This window comes from Rhipicephalus sanguineus, chromosome 4 (genome assembly GCF_013339695.2).
Source record: "Rhipicephalus sanguineus isolate Rsan-2018 chromosome 4, BIME_Rsan_1.4, whole genome shotgun sequence".
Taxonomy (NCBI): Eukaryota; Metazoa; Arthropoda; class Arachnida; order Ixodida; family Ixodidae; genus Rhipicephalus; species Rhipicephalus sanguineus.
Genome location: NC_051179.1, coordinates 173,916,810 through 173,941,857, shown reverse-complemented (window position 1 = coordinate 173,941,857; position 25,048 = coordinate 173,916,810). Strand labels below are relative to the sequence as shown.

The window sequence follows — 25,048 nt, the reverse complement described above, 5'->3', positions numbered from 1 at the left end:
CGGTTAAACGTGACTGCGATGATGGAAAGCCCCGCAAGCCATGAAAGGTAAGGATATTTTTACTGCACACAAATGATATGCAATGCTTTTCTGCTACTCGCGGGTACTGCGATTGTTTGGCATGCAGATCAGTCGATACAGAGAACAGGTTTTATTACATAATACGTTGCTGCGCGTGAGAAGCATCATTTTAAAGGTCTTTGCTAAGTGCGCCTGCGCGAGCATTCAGCTCTCGATGTAATACTCGTGGCTTTCTGCACAGCCACGGCCCACTTCATTTTTCTTTCTTCGCTCCACAGGCACCTATACATACATTTGTCTTGAACGCTTGAGTTGTAGCAGCCGACGGTTGAACAGCCGACATGGTTTTGCAAGGCGATAATGGCGCGTGCGAGAATGCCGAACAATTAGAGGCCTACGGCGGAGCAGTTTGTCGTCTGCTTGCCTCGAACCGGAAACCGGCAGCAGACGGCGCATCCCACAATCCCTCGCTCTTTTACCAGTCACCTATTGCGCACCTGGCTGTATTGTATAAAAGGGAACCTTTTCTTCGAATATATCTAGTTGCAAGTTGACGCTCTTTACTCTCCTCCTTGTTTTTCGCCTTGCATCTCCTTATTACCTTTTTTGCACAGTATTAGCTATTAGCGCCATAGCCGCCATAGCATGTTTTGATAACCAGAGACGGCAGTGAGCGCGCTTCCCGGTTTTTCGAGTGGACAAGGAATGTAATGAGGTGTTCTCGGAGTGACACTAACGTTTCTCGTGAAGATGTTGGGTATATCTGATGCCCAATTTGCCAATAAGTGAATAAGTCATAAATTTCTATTTGCTCTCTATAGGTGGTACTCTGGGAGAGCCCTATATGTTTGGTACTCGCCCGCAAATGTATTGTAAGGTGTTTCTTAACTTAATTATGAATCGTATGTTCACTGCTAAATATATGGCCGAGAAAATAAGGAGCGCTAAAATGTCTACATTTATAGTACGTTATTAAGGCTATGCATTACTGGCCTTGCGGTTCAAACCAACTTTCGTAGGGTAAAGAATGTGGTAGTCTAGAGCGTAAAACTGTTCCGAAAAAACTTACCTGGCAAAGCATCGGCCGAGAGCTTCCCAGTGGTGAGCATGACGTCACGGAAGTTGAGCGCAGCGTAGTATACTGTGCAGATGGCCTTGGTAGAAGAAATGGATGGAAGAACGTAGCTCAGTGGTGCCAAATACCACTGCAGACTTGACAAGTCACCAATTTTCTGTATGCTGATGCAAGCATACTTCGTGGGAATTTTCGGAGAATCACCTATAAGAAGCAGGGTAATCTTCACTAACTAATTAGCCGCGTAGTAGGTGCTTACATATGAATTTCAGACATTTTAGCTTAGAAGAGTTTTCGACAATGCGATTACATTGTAACACAAATTGTGCAGGAAGTAGGCAAAACAAATAATTACCTCTGCCCCATATTTTGAAAAACAAACAATAGAGAATGAACTTTTATTGCTTCATGAAACGAAAAAGTGGTGGGTTTGCAGGAACACTAGGCTCCCTACTTGATTTCTTTTGCACAAAGATACAGCGCTTATCGCTTTCATGCAAAGAATAAACATTCATTCACACAAGTACATTCACTCATTTGCAGAAGTCGAGAAAAACTCAAATATTCATTTTAGCAATTCCCCACACCGGTCTATATGGGCCCAGCGAATATCCAGGAACTTTATTTATTTTATTTATTTACAAATACTGCAGGCTCAACTCGGGCCCAAGCAGGAGTGGGTACATGAATATACAAAAAAGAATACTGACAACAAAATATACAACTGTTGCCAAAGTACATTGCATAATACATGTTTACAATCAAGCTTTATATAATGCATGACTTAGAAATTTGCGCAGCGAAACAGCAGTGCTGAGCTTGCCTTCTACTCTGATTGTTTTAGTTCCTCCAGTCTCCTAACAATGCCTCCCTTAGCTCACAAAGCCGTCGTTTAGTCTCTGACCGCCATCTCACAAGCACTTTTAGAACATCCGCGCAGCGGAAAGGTTCTCGTGGTAAATTTAAAATTAAAGTTTGTAAGGAGAGCTGCGTTCTTTGCATCATACAAAGATCTTTTCTTTTTTACCCCCTCGTTACGAGTTCTCGACTTTGCAGACTACTAACGAGAATAGGCAGGAAGGGATGTGAAAGGAGAGAAGGAGACATGACAAGATATACAGCACCGGGTCATATTCTATTCGAGTGGTATTGTCGTATACATTATTCGCCTATACGGATTTGAAATAGCCGAAGAGTACTACCGCTCCGTCCACACGGAGGAGATATCCTGGTTGCATGACACAAGTTGTGTTGGTATGCGCGAGCCGTGTGGGGACAATAATTAGACAACGACGAAGATGACATGCCGCTCCTTCGGCACGTGACAGTGCAAGAGACGCTCAGCCAATGAGTGCCCTCCAGGGGGGAAAAATGAAGGAAATGAAAAGAACGGCGGAGCAGGGCGGATGTGGCTGGGAGAATATTGCCACGCCCGCTTCTTCTTTTATTTTGATGTCTTCGAGTTTGACCAGCAAGGACGGTTATCAACACTCGACGCTGGCCGTGAAGCAGTGTTCGAGAAGCTTCACGATTTTAGTAGATCGTTTTTTTAAGATTGCGTGCCGCACGCGAATGTTCCAGCTTTGTCGAGAGATAACGCCGCCACCAGCGATATTGCTGGAATGTTCCATAGCGCCTGTATAAAAGCCGACGCGCTTGACCGCTTGCCAGTTGATCGACGGTCGACGCTCTGTCCGCCGCTATCAGTGTATTGCTGTAGCTTTCAGTTTCTCGGCCACAAGTTTGGCCGAATAAAGAGTTCCATCTCGACTTGCTGACTGCTGCCTTCGTCGACGTCACGACCACGTGAAAATATGGTGTCCAGGACGCGGATGTAGCGGTCAGCCGAGTTCCTGGCTGATGGTCGCTGCAGGCTGGCACACGCCCATTTTCTTCCCGGTTCCTGGTGTTTTCAATCACAATGCCTTCTCCAAGAGATACGCATAAAACGGGCTAGACGGTTATTGTCAGTAATCGCTCATTTTTCCGGACGTACTGCAGGCACTGTTTCTTTTGGTCAACATACAAGTACAGCGAGCAACGCATCCCTCCGTCAGAAGTGGAATTTCACCACTGAAGCACGGAGGCCTTCACATTTAAAAACGCACTTGCTTCTTTGTCACTACGATACACATTGGCGCTAGTTTTTAGACGTGACTGAAGACGTCTGAAGAAAGGCATACTTAGACGTGACCACGGACAGGCATGCTTACGTTGATTTCCCTCAGCGTTGCATAACAGCTGAAGACTTGTGTCATTTAGGAACGCCCACTTGTTATCGCAGTGCATGGCAGGTAGCCAACGAATATCAATGCATATTGCCACCTGGTGTTTTGAGCCAGTATGCCGTAGCCAGCCGAAAATGGCGAAGAAGACGAAGGCGAAGTGCGCTAGCCGTTGGACCGTGTCTATCATTCGCGTCTTGTCGTTCCGCTGTTCTTGCCACTACAGCGCCTATAGCGCGTGACAAACTGGTGGTGGTGCGGGGTAATCTATGCACTGTACCCATCCGAGTAGCAAGATCTCAAACATCATGCCGGTGGTTACTCCTGTGCACTGCGCCGGCAGGATGATTCGAGGACAAGCCCCCGAGTTTGGACTGCTCCCAGACAACATGGCGGCTCCGACCATCCCAACCGACACCAACCCAACCGGTACGGAAGGCACAACACCGCTTCATTAGAGATTTTGAGAATTGGGGCCCCAAGGAGCTTGGAGACCCAAGAAGCTTGCGAGCCGCCAGGACGCATGCGCAGAACCCAAGCCACTCTTGGGCTCTTGCGCTCGCGTTGACCCGAGACGCAAAAATCGAAAACTAGCGTGGGGCCCAAGGCGTCTTGGGTCACAAGCGAGAAGACACATACGCAGCGCGGGCCACGGCGCAGTATGGCTCGCGTCTCGCATGATTTCAAATTTCGTCGCTCGTGGCGCTCCGTGCGCTCGACCCAACGCGGCTTGCGTTGGCCCAATTCTCAAACTCTGCTGATCATCCGAACGCAAGAGCAGGCTGCCCAACGCAGCTTGGGGGCCCAGCGTCTTGGGTCCCCAATTCTCAAACTCTCTATTATACTTTGCTCAATCTTCGAACGCCAAATCCTTTTCACGGTGCTGCACATGAGGATGTGGAAGATTGGCTGAGTGACTTCCCCCGGATGTCGTATACTCAATCTTTGAAGCAACCGGTCACATCTGCAATGCCGCTTCACACTGCGGCCCCAGCCATGCTGCACAGTCCAAGCGGCCCCGTATTAAAACGACCATCGACTGGCCCCGCGGAAATCCGACGTATGGCGTGCACCGGATCGACGTCCTCTCTGCGTCCACTGTGGCGAAGCTGGGCATGTAAGAGACAGATCACCTACCGGGAGATCGGTCTACGCGGATTTTCGGCGAATTCACCGCGACCTAGGTTTGGCCAGTGGCCCTCTGAAATCGAAGATTATGTTGCCCAGCAGCGTGGATCCTCGTCATCCCTGCACCAACCTCGCTCCCCATCACCGCGGCGGTTTTCCCCTGATCGCCGTAGCTATTCGAGCGTCGTGCAGGGTCGGGCACCCAGCTTACGCCGGGAAAACTAACCACAGCGACCTTCGGGGGCGAGGCCGCTCAGGCTGGACATGCTCAAGGCTCCCCATCGACGTTTACGCGAAACGACGATGCACCGACGACGACGATACCGGCTGGTTCCGGAAAGGTTTCCTTGGACATTCCAGTGCTGCTCGATGGTCGCAAAGATAGTGCTTCAGTGGATACTGGTGCGTACTATTCTATAATCAGTGAAAAATAGGCCGCTCTTCTGAAGAAAGTGACGATGCCTTGGAATCGCACCCCAATTCGTACTGCTGGCGGGCATATCGTTACACTATTCGGTGTTTGCACGGCACGAATACAGATTCGCGGTTGTACCTTTGTTGTCAGCTTGAGCTTTCTCCGTCAGTGTTCTGGAGACCTAATAATCGGAATGGACTTCCTTAGGGAGCACTGTGCTATCATCGACACTCGACAAGGCCTCGTCACGCTCTCGACAAAGAGTGCCACAGCAGCGAACGACACCAGCCATCATCGAGTATCTCTGCGTGTAATAGACGACGCTGTCACGATACCACCGCGCGCAACTGTCTTAGTTAAAGTGGCGTGCGACGGATTAGTACACGGTGAAGTGGTCGCGGAAAGCAATCGTTCCCTACTCCTTTCCCAAGGTGTCTGAGTAGCGCGAAGATGTCCACTGCGAGGTTCTTGTCACAAACTTCAGCTACGAGCACCGGCACCTTTTCCCTGGTACTGTCATCGCCTACACCGACCCAGTAGCCGATGTCACTGAGTGTTTTGCTTCCGAGGCGATCGGCACTGATGAAGCACCTCTCCGCGGAGTCGACATAAGTCCCACGCTTCCTGGCGATAACAAACAAAGGCTGCACGACTTATTGCTAGAGTTCCATACTTGCTTTGCACGTTCGTTGAAGATACGTCAGACATCGATTACGAAACATCGTATCATCACCTACGACGACGCGCACCCTATATGGCAGCAGCCTTACCGTGTTTCACCAACCGAACGACGCGCGATTCAAACGCAGGTGAAGAAAATGCTGCAAGACGGCGTAATACAGCCCTCAAGCAGCCAGTGGTCATCGCCAGTCGTCCTTGTTAAAAAGAAGGACGGCACACTTCTGTTTTGTGTCGATTATAGGAAGCTGAATAACGTCACAAAGAAAGACGTGTACCCGTTGCCTCGGGTCGCCGATTCTCGAAACAGGCTCAGGCGCGCAAAGTACTTTTCTTCAATCGACCTGAGAAGTGGGTGCGGGATGCCGTGTCGATGGAAGGACGCATCCCAACATAAAACATAACGACTGTTTGTTAGCGTGGTAGCAGCAGCGGTGCGAGCATAGCGACGCTGCGCTCAGTCGGGTAGCGAAGGAATGATCACTTCCGAGCTTGGCAGCTTGGTTTTAAAGGCACCGTCGATGACGTAAGCCTCCGGTGACGCTGCGGTGGCGCTATCCCTTATCGGAGACGTGGTGTAGCGTGCAGCCGTGTCACGCTGGACTAGTGAGTGACGAAGCGGAGGCTGCGCCGGTTTGTGCGCAGTGTGTCGCCACATCATCCCCCCCCCCCCCCGCGGAGTGCAGAGTCCTCAGGGTCTGTAGAAATCTGGGAGGCATACCAGACGTCCAGAGCGTGTCGTGACCGGAGCGGGCTGCGGCGTCGGCGGCGGCTGTGGATAGACAAGTTGGCTATGAACCTGGTGACCAAGTTTGGGTTTGGACTCCCATTAGACGGCGAGGACTCAGCGAGAAACTCCTGAGCAAGTACTTCGGACCGTACAAAGTACTAAGGCGTGTGAGCGAGGTCAACTATGAAGTTATCCCAGACGGAGGCTCAGCATCGTCCCAACGCCGTGTACCGCGCACAGAGGTTGTACATGTCGTCCGCCTAAAACCTTATTTTACGCGATGATACTTCTATTCTGCTTTTCGTGCGGCAAACTTTCTTTTTCCTTTGCTCTTGTCAGTTAGCTCTCCAAAGGATTGTGAACGGCGCTTTCTTCCCTTATTGCGGACCCCAGACCGCATTTTCTTTCGCGTGCATCTGCTCTATGTTATGACGTACTTCTTTTATTTTTTTCTCTTGTTTAGTTTTTTTTCTTATCGGCCTATTCAGTGTATCTCTTGTGTGTCAACATCGAGTCGATGTTCCGTTGGGAGGGCGAATAATGCCACCTGGTGTTTTGAGCCAGCTGCCGTGGCCAGCCGAAAAAGGCGAAGAAGACGAAGGCGAGGTGCGCTAGCCGTTGGACAGTGTCTATCATTTGCGTCTTGTCGTTCCGATGTTCTTGCCCCTACAGCGCCTATAGCGCGTGACAATATGATAAAGTAGAGTTAATAAACAACATGGTAACTCTAAGAGCTAGGCGCCGTTTTAAATTGTAGTTGGCCAAAGTGTCTGCCTTGGCCTGAAGTGTCTGTGGTAAGTCGCAGTGGTAAGAGCGTGGTACTGCATTTCATTCCCTTAGAATTGTGCGCGAACTTACAATATTTTGGCATGGAGCTGTTAAAGTGTTTGCTTCTTTGCTTTATGCATTCAACAAGGCGATACGTTTATGTTTGCAATGGGCATAGTTAGACGTGACCGAAGACAGCCATGCTTTCGTTGATTTCCCTCAGCGTTGTATAACAGCTGAAGACTTGTGTCGTTTAGGAACGCCCCCTTGTTATCGCAGTGCATGGCAGGTGGCCAACGATTATCAATGCATATGATAAAATAGTGTTCTTTAGAAACACCGTGGCGACTGTCAGAGTAAGCAGTACGTAATAAATGATTAGTACTTCCACTTAATTTCACTGCTTGTTGCCGGTATGTTGCACGTGCCGGTATGTTGCACGCGACCTTCGCTAGTCATGACATTCGCATTGGTACGTCTATTTGCAATATCCCCCTCCCACAGAAGCACTCGGCTGCGTATGCGCCTAGAAGCGCTATAGCGAAATCGCAACCACTAGTTAGGTAGTCCAAAAACAATATTTTTGGTTCTCAGTGTACTATAATATGATTTCACGTCTTCAGAGACTGTACGCCACGTATTTATTGAATTGTTAAAGAATCGTGTCGAAAAGATTCAGCGGGCTGCGGAAGGCCACAGCCTTCTGAGGCGTACGTAGCTCAAATGAATGGTACACCATCATCTCTGGCGGCGGGCAATCTTATGAGAGCAGTTGCATGTTCGTCCCGTTTGGCCGTCGCTCTCGTGTATTCTACCGTACCCACATGGAAGCTATGAACTCGCCGTGTCCACAGGCTGCAAAAGAGTAAAATGTCTGATAATTACCAGTGGAGCTGTTTAAACTCGGAGGAAGGACGGTGGCGTAGACGGAAAAGTGGGCGGGTATGCGCCACAGAAATGACAAGCAGCTCCTAGCATAGCATAGCCATGCACAGTATAGCATAGCAAGGAGGTGGGAAAAAGAACTGAGGGCGAGGAGGAGTGGTGTGAAGCTGAGGGGGGAAGAAAAGGAGGGTAGAGGGTAAAGCACAGCATAGCCTTGGTACAATATAACAATGGGATGAGTAATGGAATTAAGGGTGGGGACTGGAACTAGGGTGGGGACAAGGGAAAGTACGAGGAGGAGAAAGGGTTAACCCTAGCATAACTATGTGCAATGCAGGAAGCAAAGGATGGGAATGAGTAGTGAGGGTGAGGTAGAGTGATGTGAGTGTTAGGAGGAGAGACAGCAATATAGAAAGAGAAAAATAAAGACAGAAGGAAAGAAGAAAGAAAAAAGAAGAAAGAGATGAATAAAAAGCTCATTCTGCTCCGCTGTTTACTCAGATTTAACAGGCATGAAGTAGCTTAAATTTATTTTTTGGAGCGAAGCTTTTTTCCCTAGCTTATGCCAGCGTTGTACTGATGACGCAGAAACACCTGTTGCTTCCAGAGTAGAGCGCATGCGAGAAACATGCTATAAATGGACCTGATGGTCGGGGAGCCAGCTCCACACAGCGAAGTGACGTCACCCTTAGCTCCACCATGACATCATAGAGCCACTACTACCTGCCACGATGACAAAGCCGTACTAGCTCTGGATCTTCGAGGCGCGTTCGACAATGTCAAACATAGTGGCATCCTCGTGAATCTTTCCACTGCGAACTGGGAATAGAAGACCTTCGGTACATCCGTGCCTTTCTCTGATCGCGTGGCCTTCCTCCGTATCGACTCTACCGAATACGGCAAGTTCCCGCTAGGCACACGGGGTACGCCTCAAGGAGCGGTCTTGTAACCCTTTCTGTTTAACGTGGCCATGATGAACCTCCCTTCCCTCCTACACGGCGTCGAGGGGGTACACCGCGCGCTCTCTGCCGAACACCGGCTCTCCGGCTCAAATCGAGGAATGTCTACAGCAGGCTGCCCTTCTGGTGGACATTTACACCGTCTCTTGCGGCCTGGAGTGTTCCCCAACCAAATCGGCCCTTCTCTCGGTTTCCCGCCTACCACCACCCCAGATTTTCCTCCCCTCCAGACCTGTCCCAGTAATCCAGGACTTTGACATTCTCGGGCTGCACCTCTCGTCTTCACTGGACCTTCAGGGCACCATATCCTCTCTCAGACGCATTAGTGAACAAGTGAGTCGTATGATTTGGCGGGACTTTACCAAGCGTGGCGGCCTGCTAGGGACCGAATCCCTTCGGTTGGCCCAAGCGTTTTTGACCAGTCGGGTTCTCTATGCCTCGCCCTACCTTCGCCTGCGTCGTCGTTACGAACACCAACTAGATACTGTTCTCCGCTCCGTGTATAAACGCGTGCTGGTCCTTCCCATTGCCAGTTCCAAACGCCGCTTTTCGGCCCTGCGAGTGCACAACTCCTTCGCAGAGCTGCGGGAAGCCCATCGTGTACACGAACTTAAACGTCTTTCGAAGACGCCTTCCGGACGCCGCCTGCTACACAAACTTAGCATCAACACAATCTCTGACCCGGCCGCTCCATCCCCAGTACCAAAAATCTCGCATCAAAAGTTATGGGTGGAGCCACCCCGCCGCACCATGGACCCCGAACTAGAGCACTGCACGGGCCGTAATTCTCGGCCCGGGCCCGGCCCGGGCCCGCAACTCGTTCAAACTTACCCGCCCGAACCCGGCCCGGTGACTCAAAATGAGACCCGGGCCCGGCCCGAACCCGAGAAAAAATTTCGCCTACCCGGCCCGGCCCGGCCCGACCACAGATCAGGCCCGACTGAGGCCCGACCCAGTAATCTAGGTGGTGTTGCCCGAACATGGAATCGACAGCAAGGTGTTTTAAGTGGCAAATATCTACGCTTTTTTGGCGCATGTTTCGGTAACAATTATACTTTTACATACGGTAATTTCTTGTAAAAAGGGGCTCACGGTGCAAACAGTTGAGCGGACATAATGGATACAATGAATGTTTGTTCGGCAGTGGCATACTGTACCCATTTTTTTCTGCATATATATTGGGGATCATGAAGGGCGTTTTGTAGCAGACATTGTAGCAAGGAAAGTGACTTGGAGCACGAGTTCAGTTTCGATAGGGAGAGCAATAACAACAAAGGATGAATTAATGGATGGATAAACTTTATTATGGCCCATCGGAACGCGCTCTAGCGCGTTGCGGGCCGCTCCGACATCGGAACAGGAAGACCAAGTCTGTCTGCTGCGTCGCGGGCCCGTTGGACTGCTCATACAGCTGTTCTAGCGCGGAGCTAGTAATAGCAGCCTCCCATTTGGACGGCGTGATGACTTCGCCGCCACGTAACACGGAGCACCGCCAGAGCATGTGTTCTAAATTGGCTTGGCAGAGAACAAAACGCTCACTTCACTTTGTTTTTATTGCACTCTATAGCCTATTGAAATTTATAGCATGCTCTAACCACAAAGTCAATCGTGTACCCTTCTCGATATGTAGCACCTGTCTTCACTATTCTAGCACCTTGCCACAGCAAGAGAAACAGAGGAACAAAAAAACAAATTTGTGACCGTTGTTGTAAATACACTAATATAGGTAAAAGTATGGAACCGCGTGCACCACGTGTATGCGTATAAGCAGCCGAAAGGAAGAAAAAAACTATTTGTCATAGCATTATTTTCATATACCACACCACTGCTAGTATATATATCTATAAGTTTCTTATGACATAGTTTATAGTTCTTCACATGTTATTGTGCGAAAAATCACAGTACGAAGAGATTCCTGCTTTAAGCACGCCATGCGCTGTTGCATCATATATCCTGCCGCGCTAAAGCTTCTTGCACTAGTCGCGCTGGCCGCACGATCGCACCACATGTTGTTTTCAACTTCCGCTACTGGAGCAAATGTAGGAGGCCTCTGTGGAGCTCTGTAGAATAAATATAGCTGTCCAGCTCATCCCTTCATTCCTCTGTTCCCGAACCTCGTGCCACTCTTCAATGTCATCTATAAAACTCCTCTTTGAGGGCTTCTCCTTGCAGTTTTCAGCAGTGTATGTTATGCACGGTTTGCACCATGCTCGTTTTTTCTATATTATAATGGTTTATGCCTTCCCAGCAATGTTGTACTGGTAGAAGGTGGCCATTGGACTACGCGGTTAGGACTGGCAGGATGTGGACGAAGCGATTTCGATATATTTTCGGGGTTCGTTCGAGTTTGGTAAAAGGCGCGACTCGACTAAGCTTCTCGAAGCTTACTCATCTGATGCATATGCATGGTACGAGGTAAGGGGACATCACCCGGCACGAAATCTGTCATTGTCCTTTTTCAAGCCAGATATTTCGTCAAGCGAATATACTTCACCCCACGCCTTGTTTAATGGACCTATTCTATTTCTGAACATTCCAACGCTGTTGCGGCATTATCATGTAGCTCTCGCAGTATATAACGCACAATATAGGGCCTCAAACACGCGGCTCGCAGACCTCTCGCTAGCGACGTTCCGCCCGCACATGACTGTCTTCATCCCATTTTTTTAGGGGCGAAGCTCTAAATCCGTGGGTCTGTCCTTCCTCTGTGACCGGTTTGTAACCACCTAGTTGGGGCCACCTCTAGCTCGTGAGAAGCGCGCGTTCTGGTATGCAGAAGAAGAAGAAAACGACATTGACGAGTGAGACTCTCGTGCGCGTTAACGTCACTCGACAACGTCTTCTACTACTGCATACCAGAACGCGCGCTTCTCACGAGCTAGAGGCGGCCCCAACTAGGTGGTTACAAACCGGTAACAGAGGAAGGACCTCTCTCGCTTCATTTCACGGACCATAAAGCCGTCGTAATGAAGGGACCTCGCAATCCAGCTGCCATGACAACGACGAAATGGAAAGAACAAGCGAAGAAACGAAACAACAAAACGAACAAGAATAAAATAAAAGTTGATTTGTATAATATACGCACAGTCTTACGTCTTTCTTAATGATGTAATGGGCTAACTTTCACGGGAGAGTTACGGTTTACCGATGATCTCTCCCTCTCGAGCTTCGCCCACTTATCATCATTCATTCCGTGAATATGGCGTGATTTGTTCTTTACAAGCATGTTCTTGGGATACACAGGCATGACAGATCGAAAGCATATTTTTCGTGAGGCGCCTCCTGCGGTCACCGTGTGTTGACACATAACCGTGAAACAAAAGCTATATTTCAGAATCGGCGTCCAGATTTTAGTCTTTATGGGTGATACGAAATGACTGGTTCCCCAGATGTGAAAGAGAGACGTCCGTTTAATGGCAATACTAAAGGCGAACTGCTGCGCCGGCCACGTGCACGTGCCCTCGATGCCCCTCGGTTTCCTCTTCTTCGATATAGAGTTACTGTATACAGTAACTCTACTTCGATAGAGTCTGGCGCGCTCCAAGTTGCTCCGTTCCGCACTAGTTTGCAACAATTGGTATCCATATGTTTTTGGAATCCTGCCGCCAAATCCCCTTCAGAAATGATCTCGTATACGAGATACGGGAAACGTCTGCTGTGAAATGACGGTAGTTTTAAAACCTGTTCCCCCCTCCCGCGCTCCTACCTTCGTCATTGCCCTAGCCTTGCGGGAGTAAATTTTCGTGAATGCGGCCCGTTAGCTGAGGTGAGTTTGAGACCCCTGATATGGCGGAACAAGACGAAAGCTCAGACGTTAACATTGTGGGCACACAACGCAGGCTGTGCATGTCCATCTCGCGCCACATGACCACTGGGAGCCGTCACAGAGTCACAGAAAAAGAATGTGCCTTTATAGGGATTCTATGTATCAAGACTCCGTGCAGTCCTTACGTTTTAGAGGGGGGCTCTGACTTTCAACAACGTTTCCCCGCTTTGGAGCTCTGTGATCGCTCTTGCGATGACATCTCATAGGTATAATTTTATTATATTACATTTATTACTGGGATTACATAGTAACACTTGGGATATAATAAAATAACGAAAGCAAATAAAGCACGGAATAACGAGATGTTACATATAAGCGCCTGGTATATTTACTTTTAGCTCGCTCGCTTCAGATAAATCAAGTAGCTCATATGCAAAAAGCAACAGAAGTTCAGTACTTATCCCTCATAAAACTTCTCCAAATAGTGTACCCGACATAAAAATAGCGTTTTATTGCGATAGCAATTATATGGGCACTCTTGGCTGATTTTTGCTATCGCCGTCCGTCGGCGCCGTCATGTCCCGGATATATATATATATATATATATATATATATATATATATATATATATATATATATATATATATATATATATATAAAGGCACAAAGAAAAATAAAGCAGAAGAAAAAAAATACTGCATTACCAGACGGCGGATTCGAACCAGCAACACCTCGCTCCCCAGCACGCTGCGTAGACAACTCAGCCACCCACTATGTATGTGCCGGCAAAATAACGGCGAGCTATTTATATACACCATGTACCGCTGGTGTTAAGCAAAGCTCGGAGGAGCGTCAGCGTGTTTTCTATCACGCAACGTCCTAATTTTCTTTCAATTTGAAAACTGCCCTTGAGTCGCGCAGGACAACATGTCCCTTTTCTGTACCCACTCGTGATGTGGAAGGGAAAAAAAAAAGAAAGAACACCGGGAACACCTTGCATCAGACGCCCCTTGTGGCTGGAGACGCAGGGGGTAACTCCACGCGCCACAGTTTAAAAGAAAACGAAATATCTAAGCGCGTCTGATTCTCCATTGCCGACACTTGCAGCCGCAGCGCTCCTAATTTTCTTTAATTTCGAATACTGCCCTTGAGACACGCATGACAAGGTGGCCATTTTCTGTACCCACTCGGGATGTGGAAGGAAACAAAAAAGACAAAGAACACCGGGAACACCTTGCATCAGACGCCCCCTTGTGGCTGGAAACGCAGAGGGTCACTCCACGAGCCATAGTTTAAAAGAAGAAGAAATATCTAAGAGCGTCTAAATTCTAAATTTACCCACTTATATTAACCGCCGGTTTCATGGCCAATCCCCCAGAGTGGATAAGAACCAAGAATTAAGGGTCAAGCAAGCAAGCAAGCAAGCAAGCAAGCGTCTGATTCTCCATTGTCGACACTTGCAGCGTTTTGCTCAAGCACAGGGTTGCCACTGACTTTCGAATAAATGCCGCCAAACGACGAGCAAAAAGTCGCCAAAAGTCGCCATTTTTTTTACAAATTTCGCCAAAAAAGTCGCCATTCAAGATATGTGCGGCATACCTAGTATAAATAATCTCCACTCACGTATAGCCCCGCAGAATACAGTACGATCCAAGACCCTTTAATTATATTGACGTTTCTAGATGCCATGGCGTATCGCCCGTTTCAGAATGGGAGTGCATGTTGCTGCTTCTGCGACTAACCGCAAGATATGCGGGGTGGCGCACGTGTGAACGAATGAAACGCTCATGATATCCTTCCATCCCTCTCCGCTCGTTTCAAAGGTAATAGTGTGGTAAACCTTGGGCGAAAACCGTGAAATCGTTGTTTGTAGACAGCTTTATGTACCCTTATATAAATTAAAAGCATTAAAAGGTTTATTGAAGGTAACGTGACAGAATTCTTACAGGAACCAATCATTAGTGAGTCTTACACCTTTTCAGTGTGAGCTTATATGATACCCGACGCCACCGACCCTTTCTTATAGTCACTTATACCTACACGCGTCAATCCGATGCGTTATTAATGAACAGGTAGGCAATGTAAAATGTTATATCACGCTCTACGAGAACAGTGGAAAATGCCTCAATAAATATTTTTTATTCGACAAATAGCCGGGTATCCGCCTCTCTTCGCTATTCCAAAACAGTCTTTACGAGCTGAATTGGGAGTACTGCAACAGCGAATAAGTCGCCAAGCTATTCAGAACAGTTTGAGCTTTGGCGGAACAAATGGTCGGAACACGCGGCCAACCCGTCGTCTAGCCCCTTCAGAAGCGAAACTTTAGAGAAGCTTAAAGCACCGAAAGCTATAAACTTATAGTCAAACACTGCCCCCTCGCGGTTTACAAGGCAGTCCGCTGACTTACATTTTGCTAGAATGTCGCTGGCGGTCGTTCCAGTACCTCTTGCATCTAGATGAATTGACGAGATACACACGAGTTACAGGACGGACATACCGAATGACGCGTAATGCGCACATTCTACTCGTGGGTCTAAAACCAAGAAAAATAGAGAGAATGTTGCCGCTCATTCGTTGGGAAGACACTCATCTTAGGATGCATAATTCAGTGGAGACCTAAGCCGAAAATCGCCAAAAATTCGCCATGTTGCCATTCATAATTTTAGGTCGCCACGGGCCTCTTAAATTCGCCAATTTGGCGAAAAGTAGCCACCATTGGCAACCCTGCTCAAGCACATAGGCGTAACAACTGTGACAGTTGTTAGTTCACGCTTGCCCTGTGCATGCCTGTGCGTTCATTTAGGGCGTCCTTCGTGCTTCAGCGGCACGCTGCAAGTATCGAGCTGTTTCTGGTTCTTCATGTGACATTTCGATTTCTTGCTATCGCATCCATTGCTTCGCCCTTGCGGCGAAACTGTTTTTTCGAGATGAAATGTGGGACATATATGTATGCACAGCGTATGCGGAACAAGGCACATTAAAGAGAAAAACAATTTTTCTATTATCATTAAATTACTCTTTCACCATTTTAAAAGCACCGCGCTCGCCGCGACAAGACTCTTGGTAAGAGAGAAAGCTCGCAGGAAAATGCAGGTAACGACACCAACTTAAAATTCACGCAGGAAACGCCGTGACGCCATAGATTCTAACGGCATCTACTGGACTCTACGTAGTTTATAGTGGGTAAAAATGAAGTACATTGACCTCTGAGGGGGCCATAGACTTAACATACCAAGTTTCTGGAAATTTCGTTGAGCCAATGCCCCCAAAATACGATGAATACAGTTTGAAATCCGTGACGTCACGTACGGACATTTCAGCCGGAAATTTCAAAAGGCTACATTGACCTTGATTTTCTCCTTAATAATAAACTTATTGGTCGTGAAATTAATGACGTTCGGGTTCTCAGAGTACACTTTATCGGTCTAAACCGATTCAGTGTGCTCACTTTAGTGACCCTTTAAGAACGGAGCAAAGTCCAAGCCCGGCCCGACCCGAGCCCGCCACCTCAAACCCGGGCCCGGCCCTAAGCCCGCAGCTTCAAACCCGAGCCCGGCCCGGGCCCGCCGTGAAAACTACTTTACCCGGCCCGGCCCGGCCCACGGGCCGGGCCGGGCCCGGGTTTTCGGGTAGGCCCGAGCCCGTGCAGTGCTCTACCCCGAACAACACTCCGGTCGAAGGCACGCGCATACTGCTGCCCATCAGGCGCGTCACTCCGATCGCCCCGGCGTATTTTATGTAGACGTCTCGAGCCCTTCTCCCTCGGCTCACTACACGGCCGCTGCGATCACAGAAGGTCACCAAGTCGACGTCCTCTGCTTTAGAGCCGACAGTGCGACCCATGCAGAGAAGGCTGCCAATTGCTTTGGCCGCCTCCCATCCCACCACTCACAAATTCTTGGTAGACTCGCGCTAAGCCTGTTTCTGATACATCCAGGGTTCCATCACCCCATTGGCTGCTCATCTCCTTCAAGCCGCCTCGGGGCGTTTTGGCCCTCACTCTCTTAGAATAGCCTACACTCCAGGCCGCACAGGGCTTCCCGGCAACAAGGCGGCCAAGGCAGCCGCCCGCGCTTCTCTCCCCCGGGCCGCTGCCCTTCCGCGTCCTGAGTCAGATCCTGGAAACTCGCGTCTTACAGGCTACCGAGATATTCTGGATTACTGTCGCAATTCGCGCCGACATTACCCTGACCCTGCACGTGGTCTGGCACTCCATCCCGGAAATTTCTGGTACGTGCCCGACTTGTCAGGCCCTCGCCGATACCTTTCACGTCCTGGCTTTCTGTCCTGCAACTCCCCTCCCTTCCCCACCCCAACTAGAGTGGCGTGGGAGGAGTACCTGCTTGGCTGCTCTATCTTGGATGCGCAGCGCTCCTTGGTGGCGCGCGTCCAGGCAGCGGCTTTCTCCAATGGCGTCCCATTGGAGAAAGCCGAGACTGCCATTCAGACTGCCACTTTGAATAAAATTTTTGCCACCACCACCACCGTGCCGTCGCTCACGCTCATTGCGTCACTCGCGCGGAAGGAAAGGCAAGGAAATTGAGTTCTGGCGCGCTCAGCAGCGCTTCTCTCGCCTCAGACACGTTTTCAATTAACCTGGGATTCCACGGCCGCGCGTCGACAATTCCGCCGAGTGGCATGAAGCATTCAATAAACGGTAGTGTAAACTCGCCCGGGAAAGGACTCGTAGTCCAAGCCGAGCACATACGTTCACCAAGAGTTGCGGATCTCGAGTCCAGCGAACACGAAGCCGGGGCTATGCGTCAACGAAGAGCGCTAGACCCGAATTCGAGTAACGATGCCTGTTACATTAATGTTGCTCTAAATGCACAAGTACGAGGAACTTCTCAGCGTGCTGCTGTGATTCTTCTAGTTCGCTGTACTTTCGCAGCACCCAGTTCATGCCCGCCCAACACAAAGGGTGAGGCCATAAATCCAATCGAATCCAATCCCCTATTATTCCTAATATATGGAATGCAATCTCGGAACAGAATGCTGGCGGGTTTCACAAAAGTGCAAACAATAAGCGAGGAGACGCTTGTGCGTTAAACATTGCCTACCTCATCCACTAACGGCTCCAAGAAAAAGTACAAAACCGCACCGACTGACAGGTTACCCCTTCTCTTTCATTAAAGGGACACTAAAGGCAAATATTGAGTCCACGTTGATTGTTGAAATAGCGGTCAAGATACCTCGTAGTGCTACTTTTATGCCAAGGAAATGCTTATTTTGAAATAAAATCACGTTTTAGTGGTCCACATCGCGTTAGCGCACTTCAAATCACCCGCCTGAAATCAGACTTGCATACGTCACTGCTGTAGTGACGCTAGTAGCAGCAGAGCGAAAGTAGCGGGACACACAGCAGCAACAACGGCCATCGAGGCCATCGAAGCTTGCCGCAATCGCCGCAGTGGCTGTGGACGTAGAACTTGACAACGAGACTTCGATCGTAAGGGTTCATTCCGCGGCACCCACTGAAAAGACACATCGGCTTCCTTGCTGCAACACTGGCGTTATGCACCATTCGGGCATCCGGAAATATCACATGCATGCGGCATTTTGTCGAACTTTTTGTCACAGCGACTTTCACGAGCGCGCAAAACACAAGCGACAGACGCGACCGCGTGAGCGAAGCAGGGCGCCGGGCGAAGCGCAGTTCGGCGAAAACGGAACCTTTGAACCACGCGCGCCGGTCCCCATGGCAACGCCACAGAGGCTTTTAGGGGCGAAGCTCCTTAGGGTGTGGGTCGTTCCCTCCTCTGCCGTAGTACGAATGTAGCCAGCTCTAGTTTAATGAATTGCTCACTAGATGGCGTTTCATGCATTTCTTAGAGTTGTTGTTTAAAGATGACAGATGGCGCTTGTATATTGCGAAGGCGCATGTCATTGGATGCCTGCGATCGCAAAACGCGCTCACTCTTGGCACGCTTTCTCTTTCGTTCGGGAGCGGACACTTTCCCTGCATTTCACCGATCACAAAGCGGCGTTAATGAAGGGACAACGTAAACCAACAGTACAATAAAAGTTTGATGTTTGATATATACATGGTGTTTCGCACTCTTTATATGATGTACTGGGCGAATTTAGCAGAAGAGTTTCACGGTTTACCGACGATTACCTCCAGAGCTTCGGCCCGCTCATCATCATTCACCCCGTCGATATGCTGTGACCTTTTTTTCATGAATCAAACGGAAACGAACAAACAGCATTTTATTAGGTCTTTTGATGCAGGGAAGGTTCTTTTTTATTGCTGCTGGCTTGATCACTAGTGATTTATTGTAGGCAGACTCTCATACGTCATCGGCATCACTTCGAAAATGTGCCACTCTTGCCTCTCATCATGTGAAATATTTAGCTGAAATTCTCGGTAGGTAGGGCACTGCTGTTGATAATATTGCCGTTTTAGAAGTTGTCATACATTGAGCTTTCGCTCTGACATAAATTGTTATTTGCCTTTAGTGTCCCTTAAAAAGTAGAAACACCTTACATGCACCTTACTCTAAAGGCGACTAGCTTCTATAGGTATGGGTGTCATGTAAAGTAGCAGTCGCATTCCTTTCGTCTGTAGCATGGTTGCGTTGGACCTAACTATAGGGAATATATTGGACGCTCTGTCACTTCCACCGCAAAGCATTAGGATGCTCACTGCGCAGCTAGGCTACGCTTTACGGGGTTCTTTGCTACGGCAGACATTTGAAGATGGTAACTTTTACTGGATATTAAAAAGTGGTTCCAAGTCCTTGTTTTTTCGTTTTCATTTTTTAGCGCTGATTATTTACCAAAACGAGGCATACGCTATATGGCGCCACTTACGTTGGGACGTGGATGTATAACTCACGAATCGTCGTGATTCTCTCAGAACAAAAAATGAATCTCTTAAATGACTTTGGCTTTCCACCTCTATAGCGATAATTAAGGAAATGTGACACGAAGCCAGCACTTAACCTCTTCCCACTCAGATGCGACAGTATCTATTACGATTTTAATATGAGAGGCTGTAAGGTAAAACGAAGACCTTGTGCCTTCACAGGCTGGTGTTTACATGGTGTAACTTACATTTCAATCGGCGCGACAGTCTGAAGGATCCCCATTGGCCGTCACGGTAAATGTTCATGACAAGGTCTTTGGTTAGTAAGTCTGTGTAGGCTGGGTTTCTTGGACTGAAATCGATTTCTTCTGCCTGATTTATGTTTGCATTAAAGATGCACCTGTAACAAAATAATCAGCTTAGCACTTGAGTCCTACGCATTAATAGCCGATCTCGTGGCTGATGCAGAACGACAAGGGCGATCCATACGCTTGAACATCGCAAACAAATGAGAGTAGCGCTTAGATCAGCCGGTGGCGATTGTGTCTACATGTATGTAACGGCTTTGTGGCGCGGCAGCAGTAAAAATTTAGTAGAAAAAAAAAGCTCTTGCGTTTTTCTTTGGAAATCTAGGCTTTAAACAATTATAGGTTTCTAGCAATTCCGCTACTACAAATGCACCACGAACAAACAAAAGAAGAAAGTCAACGACAATTACGATACACCCTGTTAACTCGGGAGACGAATTACAGCTCGTGATTACTGAACTGGATACGGAAAGTAGAAGATTAGGTCTGAAAATTAATATGTATAAAACTAAAATAATGTGGAACAATCTTGGTAGAGAACTGCACTTTGCGATAGGTGTCGAGACACTGGAAGTTGCAAAGGAGCATGTCTACTTAGGACAGGTAGTAACCGCGGAGCCGAACCATGAGAGTGAACTAACTAGAAGAATAAGAATAGGATGGGGCTCATTCGGCAAGCATTATCAAATCATGAATGGTAGTCTACCACTATCCCTTAAGAGGAAGGTATATAACAGCTGCATCTTACCGGTACTTACCTACGGAGCAGAAACCTGGAGACTTACAAACAGGGCTCAGCTCAAATTGAGGACGACGCAGCGAGCGATGGAAAGGAAAATGATAGGTCTAACCTAAGTGACAGGAAGAGAGCAGAGTGGGTCAGGGAACAAACGGGGGTTAAGGACATCATAGTTGAAATCAAGAAGAAATGGATATGGGCCGGGCACGTAGCACGTCGGCAGGATAACCGGTGGTCATTATGGGTAACTGACTGGATTCCAAGAGATGGCAAACGCGTGAGGGGGAGACAGAAAACTAGGTGGGTAGATGAGATTAAGAAGTTTGTAGGTATAACGTGGCAGCAGAAAGCCCAGGACCGGTTGATTGGCGGAATATGGGAGAGGCCTTTGCCCTGCAGTGGGCGTAGACAGGCTGATGATGATGATGATGTTAACACAAGGCTTTGCCCGACATGACGTATGTATAGGGTCTTTTTGCAAAGGAGTTTCAAGCGCCAGCGTGGCTCTATGGTATAATGCTTGATTGCCACACAGAAGATCCGGGTTCAAATCCCATCGGTTGCTGGATATTTTCTTTAGATACGAAGCATTTCTAGCAAACCCACGGCACTTTGAGCGTTCCTATCTATCTATCTATCTATCTATCTATCTATCTATCTATCTATCTATCTATCTATCTATCTATCTATCTATCTATCTATCTATCTATCTATCTATCTATCTATCTATCTATCTATCTATCGCCTGGGTGCTCTCGGGATCGCCTCCTTTACTTGGTATAAACCGAAATTGTCATGGAAGGGAAAGAGGGTTTGACGAATACGACTGTCTGGTCATGACATGAATAACATGAAAATTCAGTCGCGTACGTCGGCAAACCCTCGCCTCCAGAGGCGTGAGACACATACCCGTTTACCACAGGCCGCGGTATACGGGCATGTGCCACAAGAAATTAAGAGCATATCTCGACCAAGGAACGGCGAGAACTGATATTGGTGTTACGGAAAACCGACATCGGGCGGCGCTTGACTCGAAGAATGCAAATTATAAAAATTAGGATCTCAGCAGGAATCGGACTCAAGCATTCTACGCGGCAGTCAGGTATTCTACCAGAGAGCCACGCCAGGTCTAAAAACTGCTTTGGAAAAACACCCTATGCAGGCGTAATGTCGGTGCAACATCAATTGTGGTTGAAGTGCTGGCTATGTAATTTTATAGCAAAACAATAAACACTACATACACTCGTACAGTACAGGTATCATGTCATGTTAACGTCAATTGTAGTTCCAGTGTTGGCTCTGCTTTTATAGCAGTCTAATAAACATTACATTTGTATTCCTGTATGATTCAGCAAGCTACATTCAAGCGTTGATCGAACCCGGAGGAATACCCTAAGGAAAGTTATGTATGAGATTCACATCATCGCACCGTAAAGTGCACTTCGTTTTGATGATACTAACGTATGTGCTCTAACATGAGTGCTGAGGTTTTTCGACGTGCCTGGTAAGCCCACGATGAGCGCACAACTACTGCGCTTACAAAAACACGTCGATCCACCACGCAACGCTTCGCTCAAAGCAAAAAAATGCAGAAGTACTCGCCGACTGCTTCGCACGAAACGGACTCCCACATGGCGTGGGATCTGCCGAATTTTGTTTACTTATTTTGCGCGATAATGGTTACGGACACCGGCGGTGGCGGAGGCAGTGGCGGACAACTACGGCACTGTTGTTGCGATTTCGGAGCCGCTTTCGCTGTAAAAGTGGTAACCAGTTACCTTGTTTTGCAGTTGATGCCGCTATAGCATGCTGTACTCATTGCTGTATAATTCATGGACATGCATGTCTCACAATGAAATGCCGCTCGCCAGGGTAAATCTATAAGCTTAGGAGCCTTAATACAACTAGACGGCGAAGTTTGAAACAAAATGATTAGTGGAAGGAATGAATGGTTTATTTCCGAATATCACAACCCATATGCGTTGACAGCCATTCTAAGGCCTCTATGGAAGCAGGTGCAAGCACGAAAAAAAAACAACTAGCAAACTGTGCCTGGGAAGAACACACAGTGTTGTGTGCTCTTTGTGGTTCTGACCATCTCGCGTTTTTGTGTCAATATGCCTTCCTTTAATCTAAGAAGAAGTCAACAATGTGCAGTAGTCTTACAATGCACTCGCTTCGTGTAATTTCTTTCTGCTTTTTTTAAGGACAAATGTTCAAACAAACAATTATTTCTGCGCGCCGCCACATTGTATTGACAATAAAAAGGAAATGCAAGGCACCGAGGAACCTATTTTTGATACTTACCTAATGTGGCTTCCGCCAGTCTCCAACCGAAGGCAGTTTGTCAAGCCAACCACACCACTGATGCCGCAGTCTTCGGCGAGTAGCCAGAGGTTATGGCCGGGGGGCTTTTGTTCCACTTCTAAAGCCTTCGCCTTAAGTACCTCGACCCAGTCATATGTAGAATTGTTTACCCTGACAAGTAGCGTCTTAGCTGCTCCAACGGTCACGGCCGTCTTTCTAAGCAGGAGTAGTGCAGAAACATTGTTTGACTTTCGGCCCACCAGCTGGAAGCCATGAGACCGCAACAACATTTCCATGCCCTCGATGGTGTGGACTGCAAATTCATGCTTTGTGATTGTCGATATGACTCTCTCAGCTGGAGTCACAGCAGTGCGGTGTGATATAAGCACGAATCCTTGTTCTTTGCACAGCTTTGAGAGCTTGTAAGCTAGAATATCGGGGCTGTATGAACTCCAGGGACCGAAGCAGGACACGATCAAATTAGCTTCAGGAAGATGTTTGGTGTCAAACAAAGGATCCCACTTTACAATTTTTGCATTTTTTGGTAAATTTTCTGGCAGCAGGTTATCCATAGGATGCTGAGCAACAGTGTAGTCGATATTGAGTAACATATTGCTCATGACCAAGAATGAGGAAAGTTGCGGCGCCAAAATCCATTGAGTGCCTGGCGAAGCAATTTCGAGAACTTGTAGCGTTTGTAGGCTGGTGTTCTCCACAACAACGTCAAGGATGTGCCTCAAGGGGTTCTCTTGAAAAAGCGCCGTCGTAATCATGTCACTGTCAAGTTCTTTTTTGTGCGCGTCCATAAGTGATTTCATGAAGTCTTCCAATGACGAAGGCGCTATTTCGATCTGCTCAACGACCCTACCGAGGACATTTAGAAGGCTATAGTTTTCGGCATTATTATCGAGAACCCCTCGAAAATATTTTTCTTGCCGATGGCTATTCTGCTCTACAGTGTCTACTGCGCTGCAATCAATGCTACTGAGCTTCTTCAGCACACGTTCACCGGTACGATTGCAGATGTCAATGTACTCTTGAATGAGAGCTTGTCTCTCCTCCTGAGCAACGTCGCTGTCTATGTATGGCACAAAGTTGTACTCGTTAATATTCAGTGTATGATCTATGATGCGCATTGTTGGAGTGCTTGTGTTAAAGCCTTTCACAGTTACGCCTCCAGCTTGAATCACGTTGAGGCACTCGTTGTACACAACTTCCATGCCTGCAAAAAAAAAAAAAAAATGTGCCGAATAGTTACGTTCGTTGCACTTTCAGCTTGAGATTATGGCACGCGCATTAGACTAGACAGCGGTAGATTGCGTGAAAAGAAGCTAAACCGCCATGACTGTCGCGATAATTATACCAATCATTGCATCTGCAATTGGTGACTGCTTATAAACGACGTACGAATCAGCGGCATTGAAGGAGTCGCAAGGGATATTAGGATGCAGCGACACCCCACGGGTTACTCTTTCACTGGATGTCTTATAATAGATATATTGTGACAACTAACGGACAACTGCTTTTTAAGCACAATAGGCAAAGCACAATAAAACGTCATGAACGTTGCTATGGCATTGTCATCAGTGGAGCGCTCAGGAGATACATAAGAAAATAAAAAAGACTTCGACGCTGTGCTGCTATCAACTAGGAACTAACGCACCAGACAACCGGCCCCGCCACGGTGGTCTAGTGGTTATTGCGCTCGACTGCTGACCCGAAGGTCGCGGAATCGAATCTCGGCCGCGGCGGCTGCATTTTCAATGGAGGCGAAAATGTTGGAGGCCTGTGTACTTAGATTTAGGTGCACGTTAAAGAACCCCAGTTGGTCGAAATTTCTGGAGCCGTAGGCACGTAATACTACTTCGTTGTGCACTATCAGCGCAGCGCCCAGAACTCGAAGTGACCGAAAACAACCCGTAAACCTTTACCGGTTGCCAGGCACAAGGTCCGAAACGCTGAGTTGTAAAGCGAGGATTAGAACAGTTTTCATTCTGCGTCCATATTATTTTCAGCTTAACGTAAATTACGCTTGATACATATAACATAATTGTCAACAGAGATGAGGTCAATGATATTGTTCACTTCCCCGATGAAGCGCAATGCGTGCGCGAGATCGGTACTTTCCATTTCGAGCACGTGCACGGGATGTCAGAAAAAATGGGTCTATAGAGTTTATCCATCAAATGTTTATCCATTTCGCCTGTGGCTTGTTTCTTGGTTTCCGATAATGTCC

At 47.9% G+C, this 25,048-nt stretch overlaps 1 protein-coding gene across 1 annotated transcript in view; it reads right to left on the bottom strand.

Moving 5' to 3' along the window:
* LOC119391860 (fatty acid synthase) overlaps nucleotides 1-25,048 on the bottom strand; it is a 507,973-nt gene that overhangs the window by 376,648 nt on the left and 106,277 nt on the right. Inside the window, exons 15-17 of the mRNA XM_049415427.1 lie at nucleotides 22,813-24,034; nucleotides 19,707-19,858; nucleotides 1,091-1,300 (exon numbers count right to left, since the gene is read on the bottom strand). Of these exons, the coding sequence (XP_049271384.1) occupies nucleotides 1,091-1,300; nucleotides 19,707-19,858; nucleotides 22,813-24,034 (1,584 nt within the window). The remainder of the gene's footprint in view (nucleotides 1-1,090; nucleotides 1,301-19,706; nucleotides 19,859-22,812; nucleotides 24,035-25,048) is intronic.